The 14,301-nt window shown below is 42.5% G+C and overlaps 1 protein-coding gene across 5 annotated transcripts in view; it reads left to right on the top strand.

Annotated features, from left to right (window-relative positions):
- MSH3 (mutS homolog 3) overlaps positions 1-14,301 on the top strand; it is a 224,647-nt gene that overhangs the window by 118,356 nt on the left and 91,990 nt on the right. For all 5 annotated transcript variants that reach the window (XM_075932217.1, XM_075932221.1, XM_075932220.1 and 2 more), the window contains one exon: positions 9,576-9,744. In XM_075932217.1, coding sequence (XP_075788332.1) covers positions 9,576-9,744 — 169 coding nt within the window. The remainder of the gene's footprint in view (positions 1-9,575; positions 9,745-14,301) is intronic.

Here is a 14,301-nt window from a genome sequence, read left to right as displayed (position 1 = left end):
TCATTGTATTTTATATTGTATTATATTTTGTCATTGTATTTTATATTGTATTATATTTTGAAAAGGACTACTGACTTTAAAACTCTAAAATGTCTAAATATCTGAAGTTGCCATTTTTTGAAATTTGCCATTTTTGTTTTCAGTAGACAGCTAGCATGAGACAATGACAGAGTTTTAATAATCAACTGCTGGCTAGCAGCTGTCTCTCTCCTACAGTTCCCCTGGAAATGAGACTAATCGGCAGTTAAATTATTTCTGAAAAATACACTTTTATAAAATGCTGGCTTTAATTTCTCTTGTATAATATCTATATTAAGTTCTCTGAGTGAGAGCTTATATCAGTGTTATGCTCTTGACTACTAACTGTAGTTCAAGTTTTAGCTTTGTGAAAAGTGAGGTTGGATCGGGTACAATTAGTAAGGTTTTTTTCCTACCTTATTTTTAACAGGCTTGGATTTTTTTCCTCTTCAGGTATCAGATATCACAGCTAATACATAATAATCTTCTTCTCCTTATCCTGTTGACTAGAGTCTGGTTGCATGCAAACATCAGGCATCTTCGTTTGTTCACCATGTTACTAAGGTCCATCTGCTTTCTGTATTTTTTGAGGCAGTCCATCCATCACTTTTTTGGCTTTCCTAACACTCTTTCCTAGTAACTACTTCTACCTTGCTGTCTTCAAAAGGTCCCCTCCATTCATCCCCTCTATGTATCCAAATCAGCAAAGTAATGCTTCTTGTATTTTATCAGCTGTATCAGGGACTTTGACGTTTGTTCTAAAACTTGCATTTCAAAATGTATCTCTTTATGTAAGTACTATTATGTCTGATTTATGTGGCACCTCTAATGAGCCACATGACCTGTATCTTAGTAATGCTTGTTTTCATCCCATGCCTGTCTAGGTGGCCATATCACTGGTTTGTTATTTCCTTTAGCGTTGTCTTTTGGGGTCGCCTACATTGCTGTGTCATCTGCATGTACAAATGTCTTAGCTTTTCCATTTGAATTATTCCTGTTGATGGAGTCCATGAATATGAAAAACAGGATTGTTCCAAAGGCTGGCCATGAGGCTGAAGTTGTTCCTTATTCCCAATTCTTGCTTTTGGTACCAGGTTGTTGTTGATGGTTTGTAGTTCCTCATTCAGAAGTCAAAATTTTTAGAAATATCACAGTAATATGCTTGAAAATTTAGCTTACACTTATTTATTAAATAATCTTATAGAGATTTGGGATGTATATGACAAAATACATTTCAGTAACGTTAAATGACATGCTCCACTGACAGACTGTCCTGAAGGTGTGGAGATGTTCCATTCATTGACCTGAAGCTTCGTTCCTATGCAATAAATTGCCAAATGTCATACCCGTCCCTACACTGCCCTTTTTTGTACATGGTGATTGAGTAAGGAGGTGGGATTTGGCTGATACTACATTACAAAATAAGTCTGGTGTCACCCCAAATGTCACTCCTATCACTGTCCAACTGTTTTTCAGGAGCCAGGATATGCCACTTGCTGTCCCTGGGGTGACCAGATGTGTAGTATGCTGCCAAATACCACACTTCCACCCCACTTTCTTATTATGCATCATGGTCTTTTTAGTAAATATGCATGTAAAATCAACAAAAATCAATATTCAGCCAATTTGTTGCTAATCTAGCTGCAATGTTTTATCGGAAATGGTGTAATAGTTACAAATAAAAAAGTCTATAGGACTGCTACATGAACTAAGAACAGGAAAAAAAGACTAAATTTATTAAGAGTTGCCTTTTCTGTTGCAGATATAAAACCTCTATTATGGTCTTTTTCTTCCTATGCAACAAAAATACACTAATTTGGTACAGGTGACTCTCAGATAATCCTGTTAATTTACTATATGTAAATACCAGAAGAATTACCCTGTGTTGCTTGGGTCCTTAACTCAAATAAGTTTAGTTTTTCTTCATTGAAATAATTGTTGTGAGTGGGGCTGGACACGTGGGCTTCAGTATGCAGGCTGATCCAGGGAGAGAGGAGAACCCCAGTCCTCTCTAAGTGCAGCAGCTTGGGGCCAGGTGAGAAGTGCCTTTCCATGGCCACTGCAGCTGCAGGGGGCACACCTTGTGGAGGGATGCATTTTTCCCTGGCTTGGGGTCAGACACACGCAGACAAACTCTTAAATATATAGCAGATAGCTGTCCCTGTCTCCATCCCTGCCTCCTGCTGACTCATTGGGGTTATAGCTGTCCTGGTTCCCATCTCTACTGTCTTGTTGCCTTTCTATGGTCCTTCTACAGTATAACTGTCCCTCCTCCCAGACCCCTCCTTTTCCATTGTATGAAAAACAGTTGAATTCCAGGCACATCCCATTATCCTGGCACAATCAAATCTTTACCTTGCTATAAGTTAGCATAAGAGGTAGCTGCATAGCAAATTTGGTGGCCCTAGCTATTACCTTTTAGGAGGAGTTCATGAACAAACAGAAACTTGGATGGATAGACACACATAGTTTCTAAAATATATATTAGATACAAGGGCTAGCCTAATGCATACTGTTCCTTTGAATGGGTTCTGATGACTTCTAGAACAGAAAACAGTGAGAACCACTACAATGCTCACAAACTACTTAAATGACTACACTATTTCTGTATAATACAATTAGTTAAATCTGTGATTCTCAACCAGGGTTGCATTACCCCTGGGAATACATAGAGTTCTCTGAGGAGGTACATTAACATATCTATATACTTGCCTAGCTTCTCAACAGACTACATATTAAAAGCACTGGCAAAGTCAATGCAAACTAAAATTTCATAAAGACAGTGATTTGTTTATACTGCTCTATATACTATGTACTGAAATAAGTACAAGATTTAGACTCCAGTTGATTTATAAATGATATGGTAAAATGAGAACAGTAAGCATTTTTTAGTAACAGCATTTTGTGCCACTTTCATATTTTTGTCTGATTTTGTAAGCAAATAATTTTTAAGGCCATGTCTACACTAGAAAACTATTTAGAAATAACTAATTTTTACTTTTGGGCACCTGATTTAATAAATTCGAACTTGCATGTCCTCATTATGAGGAAGCCTCAAAATTAGCCCAAAATAGCGCATCCACATTTAATGGAGCCTGCCTTGGACTTAGAGCCCCCAGAAGCACTATGGGGAGTGTGCCAGGAGGGATACTTCCTGTGTCTGCTCAGTCCAACAAATTGCACCAACTGCTTACACAAGCTCCTCTCTATGCTTGCATCTTGCCAGGCACACCTCCCCAGTTGTGAGACAGAAAAGGGCATGGTGAGCACGCCCCTTCTCGTGCTGCAGTTGCCCATGCGGACACCATAGCACTGCCACCATGGAGCTGGACAAAGCAGCTTTAAAGCAGTGCCATGCTCATGGCTCCTGTGCTGCGCCTCAAGATGTCCAACAGCAGATCCCTCAGGGCTCCCCACTGGACTCCGGACCCCCCAGCATGTTGTTCCAGCAGGAGGAGGAGGAGGAGGAGCATGAACCCTGGTGTGGCCTGCAGTCCCTTCTCAACCAAGTCCCAGTGCTTCTGCTGCGCATGCCCCTCAATCCCCTAGACGCAGTTGAATGCTGCTTCTGGTGTTGGGAGTTGAGCTCAGTCTGTTCCATCATGCAGGGATTGGATGATCAGCAGTGGATGAACAACTGTCGCATGCACAAGGCCACCTTCTTGGAGTTACGAGGTGGCTTGCCCCTCCGGCAACAGGACACCTGCATGAGACCCACCATCCCCATGCAGAAGTGCATGGCCATTGTGGAAGATACCGAGCCTTCACTCTGTGTTGTGTTTAAGCAACAAGTTGCCAGAGGCAGTTTATTCGAGCAGTATTGCAAGGGAAGACAGCATAAGCGGATCTTCAAATACAAAACAATTAAAAACCAATATATATATACCTTTCAGTTACATATAACATTAAACAATTACTTCCCTGCCCACTCAGTTCCCATCGGACACTGTCTTATCTCCAAGGTTCTCACTGAGGTCAGCATTCCACTCTTATCTTGGAGAGCGAGACAGAGAGGCGAACGCAGCGTCTCTTCTAGCTCTCGCGTTAGCAGGAGTCAGAGTGAACCAGACTCTTGCTCTGCTGCTGACAAAACCTGAAGTGGCCACCCAAATCTCCTCTCCCTTAGTTCTGCTTTCACACCATCATCCTCTGGAAGCTCAATATGTCGGACTGCTACTGTTTAGTCAGGAACCAGTTAGGGATGGGGAAATCCATATTGCTTGTGTGCTCATAGAAGTAGCCAAGGCCATCAATCATGTGCTGCTACTGAGGGTCGTCACTCTGGGCAACGTGAATAGCATCTTTGCCACCGTGGGCTCCTCCAGCTGTGGGGGTGAGAGGGAAGAGGTGGGAATAGACAGCACACACATCCTCATCCTGGCCCCCAACTGTGTCTTGGAGTTCATCAACCAAAAGGGATACTTCTCCATGATGCTGCAGGCACTTACATACCACAAGAGATGCTGCATCAACATCAGTGTTGGATGGTCAGGAAAGGTGTACGATACTCTCATCTTTTGGAACTCCTGCCTCTTTTGAAAGATGCACACAGACACTTTTTTCCCAGATGACAACATCAGAGTTAGAGAGATAGACCTTCCCATCATGATCCTAGGTGACGCAGCCTACCCTTGGCTTGTGATGCCCTACATGGGAAGCCTGGACCCCAGTAAGAAAGACTGCAACACCAGGATGAGCAGGTGTAGAATGGTGGCAGAATGTGCATTCGGGCATGTAAAGGAGAGGTTCAGGAGTCTCCTCACTCACCTGGACCTCAGCGAGTGCAACGTCTCCTTTGTGATGTTTCTGCAACCTGTGTGAAAACAAAGGGGAGACTTTTCTGCCAGGGTGGATGGCTGAGGCAGAACACCTTATCAGAACACCAATGGCATCAGGAGAGCATAACAAGGGGCTGTGCTCATCAGAGAAGCCTTGAAGGACAGTTTTATGCAAGGCCAGTTCTGATACTCTCCCTCATGGCTGTCCACAAAGGGCCCCTGTATTCCCTGTGTGTGCCTTTCAACCCCCACCCCTCCCTTCTCCTCTCTCCCTTCCTCTGTCCCACCTTCTCCCATCTCCCCCTTCCCTCCAGAGCAAACAATAAATACGTTGTTCTTTAAAAACAGGAATCTTTATTTGAGGGACATACAACGGGAGGGAATGGGAAAAGAATCTGGAATGGCGGAGAGGGCTCAGGGAGGGACTGAGACTGGTGCCTGCCTCTGGGTGGCCTGTATGCTCTGGCTGCCACCTTAGTGGTGGCTTGCTGTGGGAAGGTGTCCCACCAAGGAGGCTGGAATAAGGCAGGCCTCTCCAGGAACCTGGTGAGAAGGATCAAGTAGTTCCTGTGTGAGAGCGTCATGAAGCTGAGTGCTCCGGACTGGTGCTCCATGTACATACGTGAAGAAGCTGTTGTGCAACCCCCACACTGAGTACGCTGAGAGGAGCTTGCAGCCAGTCACCTGACCCTGCTTGTAGCTAGGGAAAGCTAGAGAACTCACCAGCAGTGCCCTTCCCAGAGTAATAGGAAGCCTGAAAGATGCCCTGGTATGGGGGGGGGAGAGGAGACCAACTCCAAGATCAGGAGCAGCTCCTGGCTCTTGGACATTGTTGCCTGGCTGGCTGCCGCTACCTCCGTGTCGTCGTCATCCTTTGCCAACCTGCCCTTCTGCAGGCTGATGCCAGGCATGTCTTGGCCAGACTCAATGACCACAGTGGGAGAGAGAACCAGCCTCCTCCCCCACCCCCAGGATGGCATTCAACTGCTCATAATAGCAGCAAGTCTGAAGTGCTGCTCCAGGGTGTTCTCTCTGCTCCATGGCCTTATGGTAGGCCTGGCACAGCTTTTTTATTTTGAGCCTGCCCTGCTCCAGGCTCCTGCTGTGGCCTTTCTCTGCCTGGCTGGTGGCGATCCTATTGTAGATGTCTATGTTCTTTTTCTTGGTGTGGCGATCCTGGAGGTTGGACTCCTCCCCCCACATCTCAGTGAGGTTCAGGATCTCCACATCCAGTCCAGGCCAGAGCTCTTTTGCATCACTGGGGAGTGGAGCTGTAGGATCAACAGACGTGCTAGCAGCTGTCGGAGAGTCCTAGGGGGAATTGGGGGCACTCATGTCTCACCATGGTGCTTTCTCACCCAGGGCTCATGAAGCTGGCCATGTGAGACCAGCTCTTCTCCTGTTCCTCGGACTTTTACAGCTCTGCAGGAGGAGGAGAGCAGTGGAGACACCAGGTGTGGCCATAGCAGTCAGAGCTGACAGCTGCAGGAGGCCCCTGAAAGCAAATTAGTTGAAATTAGTGGCACCGGAGTGTCCATGCTAACGTTATTTCAGACTTACAATTTGGAATTAGCGTTATTCCTGATGAAAAGCAGGAGTACAGAGTTTGAATTCTGTGGCCCATTATTCTGAAATAATGGGCTTGGTGGTGTGGACACACAATTTATTAATGCAAAGTTGGGGGGTTATTTCAGACTATGGACCAAGTGTAGACCAGGGCTAAGTGAGGCAAAACTTGGTGGTAGTCAAGACAAATCAGACTCCTGAAGAGTGTACAATAGTCTGAAAAGTTTTGAGAGCCACTTAGGTAAACCATTTAGATCATTTGTGTTACTATGAGATTCACAGAGCAGCAATGTAGTGTTGTATACTTCAATGGAATTTGTAGAACTGTTTGTTTGTGGCTGAAATATCTCCACCTCAGTGTTTGATATATTCAGAGATTTTCAAGCCACGGGCAACCATTAGATCATCCAGTCAGAGTTTCTATATATTACCATAGAATTTTGTTTAGTTGCTCCTATATTGAGCCCATTATTAACTAGGGCTGTCAGATGATAAAATTAATGTTATGAAAATTTAACCACAATTAATCATGCAATTAATTCACAAATTCCATCACAGAAATTCCAGCCCTCAGTTTGTCTGAGTTAGTAGAAACATACAAAATGGTTCCAGTGTTGTATTTTATTCCTGAATATTTCCTGGTATTGTATGTTATCTCAACAAATTTGTAGCTGAAATGACTACACCTTTGCTTGAATTACATTTTACTGTTTATGCAAATGTTTTCAGTGATTTCCATTGACCCAAACATTCAAACATTGTTTTAAATCACCTGGAAAAGAGCTTACAGGGAGGGCAGAATGAAAGATTTCAAGGAAATGGAAGTTTCACTTGAATGGAAATTGAACAGTATTTGAAAAGAGGAAGTTCGCTATTCTGAGATGCATCCATCAAAATGCATCTTCTTTTCTTCAACTTACTGTGAACAGAAACTTCTGATGGAAATAGCTCAGGGTCACATCTTTTAATCTTTTTGTTCATATTTTATTGAAAGTATGGACATGTCTACACAGCAGGGCTAAAGCTGAAATAAGTCCCCAACTTGAGCTACATCAATTGCGTAGTTTAAGTACCTTATTTTGGATTTTGGCGGTGAGGTAGAGCATCTTCCTCCAACTTCCCTTACACCTGGTAAAATGAGGGTTATAGGAGTCAGAGTAAGAAGTCCTCCAGCTCGACATTATTTTGACATAGTTCGTGTCTACACTACAAGCAATTAGTTATTTTGACATTGTTATTTCGGAATAACGTTATTCCGAAATAACACTTCTGTGTAGACATACCTAAAGAGAAAAATGTATACTTCCCCATTAATGAAATGACATGTAATTAATTGATGTAATATATTACATGTGTTCACTTTGACCATAAAATTATAAAATAAATTACTATTTTTTATCAAATATTTTAATTGAGCAATTGTTGCTCTTGTAATCAGTGATCAGCAGTAATACCTTATTTAAGTATTCCTAAAGATTTATGTATTAAGACCCTCTTTTGTGCAAAAAAAAAAGTTTCTTCATAAATTTCTGCATAGAATTACTGATGATTTGGTGCTGTCTGCCTCTCCATAAGGAGGTTTTTGTTGTCTGTAATCCTGACACAACATACTGCTGCAACAAACTTCTAGGTACAGAAAACTTATAAAGCTGTATGTTCAACAAGTTCAGTAAGTGTTCCATAGATTATGAGTTTTTCAGGCCAAAAGGAGCCATTAAATCTCTAGTCTAACTTCAACTAGAACTGTCAGTGATAAAAATTAATCATGGTTAAAAATTAATAATGCAATTCAACAGATTGAAATAAATACATTTGAAAATGTAGAAAACACCCACAAATATTTAAATTGTATTCTATTTATCAATTACAACACAGAAAAAAAGTATACCGTGCTCACTTTATTTTTATTGGTTTGCACTGTAAAAAATAAAAGAAACAGTAGTTTTCAATGCAGCTAATACAAATACTATAGGGCAATTTCTTTATTATGAAAGTTAAACTTCCAAATGTAAAATTGAATGCGGCTATATTTAATTTAGAATTCAAAGAATGTAAAACTGTACAGCCTACAAATGCCCACAGCCCTGTTTTTTTGTTCAGACAGTCACTCAGACAAATACATTTGTTTACATTTTCAGGAGATAATGCTACCTGCTTCTTGTTCATAATAAGCCTCAAAGGGGTAGCTATGGTAGTCTGTAACTTTAAAAATGAGTAGTCCTGTGACACCTTGGAGACTAATAAAAAATATATAAAATCATGAGCTATCGTGGGTAAAACCCACCTGATCAGATGAGTTGGAGTGGAAATAACAGAAATCAAGATAGATAGATAGGTATAACAGTAAAAGAAGTACCTGTTAATTATAGGTCTGGGAGAGCTTTTGTACATTTCAGGAGCAAGTGCCACTGGGAGCGGGGCCAGCGGGGGACTGTACACCGGGAGCAGTGTTCCCTCTAAACTGTGCAGCACAGCTTCACAGTCAGCCCCAACCAGTCAGTCAGATCTGTCCACTTAGCCCTGAGCCTCTGACTGGGTAGGGCTGATTGATCACCCATGAAGCTATGCTGCTGTGCAGCGTAGAGCGAACACTGGCTGGGAGCTTATGTTCAGTTGCTTGTCCACTTTGTTAATGACTTCGATAACGGAATGGAAAATATGCTTATAAAATTTACAGATGACACAAAGCTGGGCAGATTTGCAAACACTTTGGTGAACAGGATTAGAATTGAGAACAATCTTGACAAATTGATGAGAGCATCTTTGTCCAGTTTATTATGTCTTTCCTAGAATTATGAAAACCAAGAAGCTATCCTATTGGTGTCCACTTTTTTATCACTTAATAGATTACAATGTGGCATCAGAAAGATTACATTTTTGTATTTATTCTAAAATAAAAATATTTCTATTATAGGTGGGGATGGTAGTGCCTTACTGTTAAGGTAGAAAAATATTGTGTGATCATGTAATCAAAGTTCATATGTACATGGGGGCCCAAAATAAGTGAGATCATATCTGCAGAATGTATGTTTTTCTCCTTGTGAAGTTACATGTTTTGTGCATTTTGAGCGAGCGAGCAAGAGGCAAATGCATAATATGGTGCACTCAAAACTTTGTGGGCACCAGATAATTTGTGTTTATGATGGAAATAAACAATTGTGCTGGAACAGTCAAATTATGGAATTCACCACTTTTTCTGTTTCCTGTAAATAGAACTGGAGATAAAACCCAATTGTTCAAGGATCTTACAGACTTCCCTACTATCAGAAGGCGGAAGGATGACATTCAGACGGTGATTTCTCAGATCCAATTTCATCTGCAAGAAATACGACAACTGATAAAGAACCCATATGCCGAGTATGTTACGGTATCAGGACAAGAGGTAATATAAATATCTCACAGGTCATTTTGTGTATGCACCTACCTGGATTTGCACAATCAAATAGCTTAGGTTTACCTGAAAGATTATTTAAATTATGTCTCTAAATAAAAGCAATTCTGTCTGTGAGAAGAGGCCTGTTAGGATACATTGTTGTACTGTCTTGTTATTTTCAGTTATATTATTCTTACTGCTTTTTTATTTACTTCACCATGGGTATTCTATCTTGGCAGTTACTTTAGGGTTTTTGAGAGACTGGAATTCATTTTAGTGTGGTTCAGTTAGGTTCATCAATATTTTGCTTCCATTGGTAATTTGCTTCCAAAGACTGTTAATGTGGTTGAATTGAGACTGTCGGTAAAATATTTCTGATATAATATTCTGAGATCTTTATTGAACCAGGAAGTACAGTTAGAAATTTTAACCAGTTTTTTAAAATATTTTTCTTTTCTGTACAATTATTTTAATTTGTCTTTCTCTTCTCTCATTTTTAAATTTATTTCTATTTCTATAGTATTCAGGAGTCCTACCCTGACCAGGACTCCTTGTGATAGATTCTATACGAACACAAAACAAAAATATGATCTCTGTCCCAAAGCGCTTGCAATCAAAGTATAAAACAGATGGTTATACAGAGACCAGTGAAGGAGTAGAGTCATAGAGTTAGAACAGGGGTGGGCATTAATTTTGGAAAGTGGTCAAGGACCGCACTCTTACATGATATTAATAGAGATGTGGGGTCTGGAATGGAGGTTGGGTGCAGAAGGGAGCTTGGGGTAAGGGACTGGGGTGCAGAAGGGAGACCGGAGTCTGGGAGGGAGTTGGGATGCAGCCGGAGGTTGTGACCTAGGGTAGGGGACTGGAGTGCAGGGCTTTGGGATGTGACCTACGATGGGAGGAGTTTATGATCTGGGGCAGGAGATTGGGTGCCAGATCTGGGAGGGGGTATGGTTGTAACAGGGAGACAGCAGGTGTAAGGGGGGAGGGATAGCTCAGCGGTTTGAGCATTGGCCTGCTAAACCCAAGGTTGTGAGTTCAATCCATGAGGGCGATAGTTAGGGATCTGGGGTAAATCTGTCAGGGATGGTACTTGGTCCTGCCGTGAGGGCAAGGGTCTGGACTCGATGATCTTTCAAGGTTCCTTCCAGTTCTAGAAGATAGATTGGGGGGGCAAGAGTTGAGTCAGGAAAGGGCTGCGGTGCCAGAAACAGGTTGGGGCCAAGAATCTTGTCAGCTGCCTGCAGAGCTTAAAATGTTTGCCAGCCAGCCTGCCTGGCTATTTGTTTCATGAATAACTGAGCTCAGGAGAGAGGGTGTGATTCTTCTTAGCTGCCTGTTATTCTAACAAACGGCTCCCATTAGCCGGTTTCTGTGAGAAACTGGCCAATGGAAATGTGCTGGGGGGGGATCCTGAAACTTTTTCTCTCCAGTTTGTATCAAAACAGAAACAGAACCCTGCAGCCACTTTTCTTCACGGTGAGCAGGGCTGCAGGGCAAGCTAGAGAGCCTGCCTGGGGCTCCCTTGTTGGCTCCATGGGCTGGATCTGGATCTGGATCTGGTGGCTTGGCAGGCTGGATCTGGCCCACGGGCCATATTTTGCCCAGGCCTGGGTTAGAAAGAACATCTAGTCTAATCCCCTTTTAAGATGCAGGATTTGTTGTGTCTAAATCCTCCAAGACAGATGTCTATCCAGCCTCTTTTTGAAAATCTCCTGTGAAAGAGCTTCCACAAACTCCCTAGGCAGTTTGTTCCATTATCCTACTGTTTGTACAGTTACAAAATTTTTCCGGAGATTTAATTTAAATCTGTTGCCCTGTAGCTTGACGTCATTGCCTCTTATCCTGTGGCAAAAGAGAACAACTTTTCTTCTTCTTAGCAGCAGCATTTCAAGTATTTGAAGATCACTATTAAGTTTCTTTTCCAAACTAAATGTGCCAATTCCTTTGGCCTTTGTTCATATGGCTTGTATTTCATCCCTTTGATCATCTTTGTTGCTTGCCTCTGGATCCTTTCCAGTTTCTTTCTGTCTTTTCTATACAGTGCTGATCAAAATTAGGCATAGTACTTCAGCTGAGGTCTAACCACCACTGAGCAGAGCCGTACTACTACTTGGTCACTTCTCTATCCATCATGGAAGGTTACCTTTCAAGTTACCATTCCTTTAGTGAGGAGGGTCTCGGAACTTAAGGCCCTCAATTCCAACCCTCCCTTTATGATGAGGATCTCACACTCCTGGCCCATGCCCCACTGTGCTCTGCTTCCCTTCAGCCCTTGCTGCATGGAGAGTGTGGGCAGGGAAGGAGAGGGAGTCCTGACTGCTGGTGCTGTGCCATGCGAGGCCCTCCCGGTGATCCCTGAAGCCATGTCCTGAAGAGATAGGGTGCCATGGGGGGAAGAGGGTGGAACGCGAAGGGATGGAGCTTGGGGGAAGTAACAGAAATGTCCTCCCCCCAGCCAGCCTTTTTGTGCAATCATGGGCCAAGCATTTGGGAACCCTGCTATATGGGTTTTCTTTAAGGACAAAGTACAGCTTAGACCTCACCTGGAGTTCCTTCCAAAGGTTGTGTTGGAATTTCACTCCAAACAGAATATTGTCCTCTCTGTTGACCCTAAACCTCGTATGAGCAGCTGGGAACAAATATGCCATTTACTGGACGCTTGATGGGCGCTCGTCTTTTACTTTGAGTGCACAAAACGTATGAAACTTGAACTGTTTATGGTGATGGCAGACTGAATGAAAGGTCTTCTGGTCTCATTGCAAAGGATCTCATCTACATCTGCTCATAGATATTAGCAACACCTTTTAAAGAATAACCACAAGATTTTGAGTAACTGGTTTTTTTTGAGTGCTTGCTTATATTGATTCTACTTAGGTGATTGCAAAGCCTTACCCCAGAGGTGGAGTCACAGTTATAGAATCACAGACTGGAGCACTGCTCTTCTGAAAACTGTATTATCTCTAGCATGCTGGGTAATACTGTAGTGAGAGTTGAAAGGGTGTGCATCAAGAACCAGGATTACCCCCTGCACCCACACCTGCTATGAACTGGCTTACATTCCAACCCCAGTGCTCATGGTGTGTTTCATAAGGGTGCATGCTATGCTTATAAGAAGCACACATCTTTTTAAAGGAAAAGGCAATATGCTGTGTTCATTGAGAATACAAAATAAAGCATATGCATCCGTCCTCAGATGTGCATGTGTATACACACACATCCCAGTCCTACTAACTTTGTTATAGTTCCCAGTCTGTTGCTTGCATCAACCTAGTGGCTGGTTAGCCTGAGTGCAAGGGAGGAGCCAGGCTCTGTCAGTAGACCAATGCACCAGAATCTTGGCAGGACGGAACCTGAAGAACCAAGCAAGGACACCACATCTTTTATGGGAATCTCTTCTCATGCAAATCTATGTTGTAATCAGTCAGTTTGCACCATGTATTTATTTATCTGGAGATAGTTTTCATTGTTGTTTAATATCAGTCTGCTGCTGATTTTTCTGGATGTTGCCCCACCCTGGCTTTGATGGGATTTGTTGGGAGTGCTGGCTTCTAAGATCAGAGTTGCCAGTCTGCCCCTCATATGTCACAGCATACTGTGGAATCATTTAATAGTTCCTTTGCACTCCCAAGTCTCCGACCCCTCTTCTGATCATCTGTATGCTGGGCTGGTTTTCAGACTAATAACATTCACACAAACAAAAATTACATAGTTGCTTTTATAAAAACAGATCTAGTACAAAATATTGTAAGATTAAAGTAAATATTACAAGTTCTTCCATAATACTAAAAGCATTATTACACTCCTAGGGCTACCTCTACACTGCAGGCTTTTTGTGCAAGAACTGTTTTGTGCAAGAGTTGTTGCATGAAATGTCTTGCACAAGAGCACGTCCACACTGCCATGTGCTTTTGCGCAAGAGCATCCACAGCAGTGTGGACTCTCTCTTGCACAAGAAAGCTCTGATGGCCATTTTAGCCATAGCAGTTTCTTGTGCAAGAAACCCTTGTTGCCTGTCCACACTGCCTTCTTGCACAAGAGCTCTTGTGCAAGAGGGCTTCTTCCTCATGGGGAGAGGAATATCTCTTGGGTAAGAAGCCCTCTCTTTTGATGCTTTACTGTAAATTTACTTGTGCAAGAACGCGCGTTCAGTGTAGATGCTCCACAAGTTTCTGCTCAAGAACAGCCATTCTTGCGCAAAAAGCGTGCAGTGTAGCTGTAGCCTTAAAGAATAAAACAATCTTATGGGTAAAAGGGTGATGATGAGTCACAAGCACCCTTCTTGTTTGTTCAGAATCGCTATGGATAGTAACTCCATGCTCCAATAATAAGAAATTAGCAGTAGGGATATATTACCGACCACCTGACCAGGACAGCGATACTGACATTGAAATGTTGAGGGAGATTAGAGAGGCTACCAAAATAGAGAACTCTATAATAATGGGGGATTTTAATTACCCCCATATTGACTGGATACATGTCACCTCAGGAAGAGAAGCAGAGATAAAATTTCTCAGTGGTTTAAATGACTGCTTCTTGGAGCAGCTGGTGCAGGAACCCACA

The sequence above is a fragment of the Pelodiscus sinensis genome, chromosome 6 (genome assembly GCF_049634645.1).
Source record: "Pelodiscus sinensis isolate JC-2024 chromosome 6, ASM4963464v1, whole genome shotgun sequence".
NCBI classification, from domain to species: domain Eukaryota; kingdom Metazoa; phylum Chordata; order Testudines; family Trionychidae; genus Pelodiscus; species Pelodiscus sinensis.
Note: the sequence above shows the minus strand (reverse complement) of the source record. Positions and strands in the feature narration are given on the sequence as shown.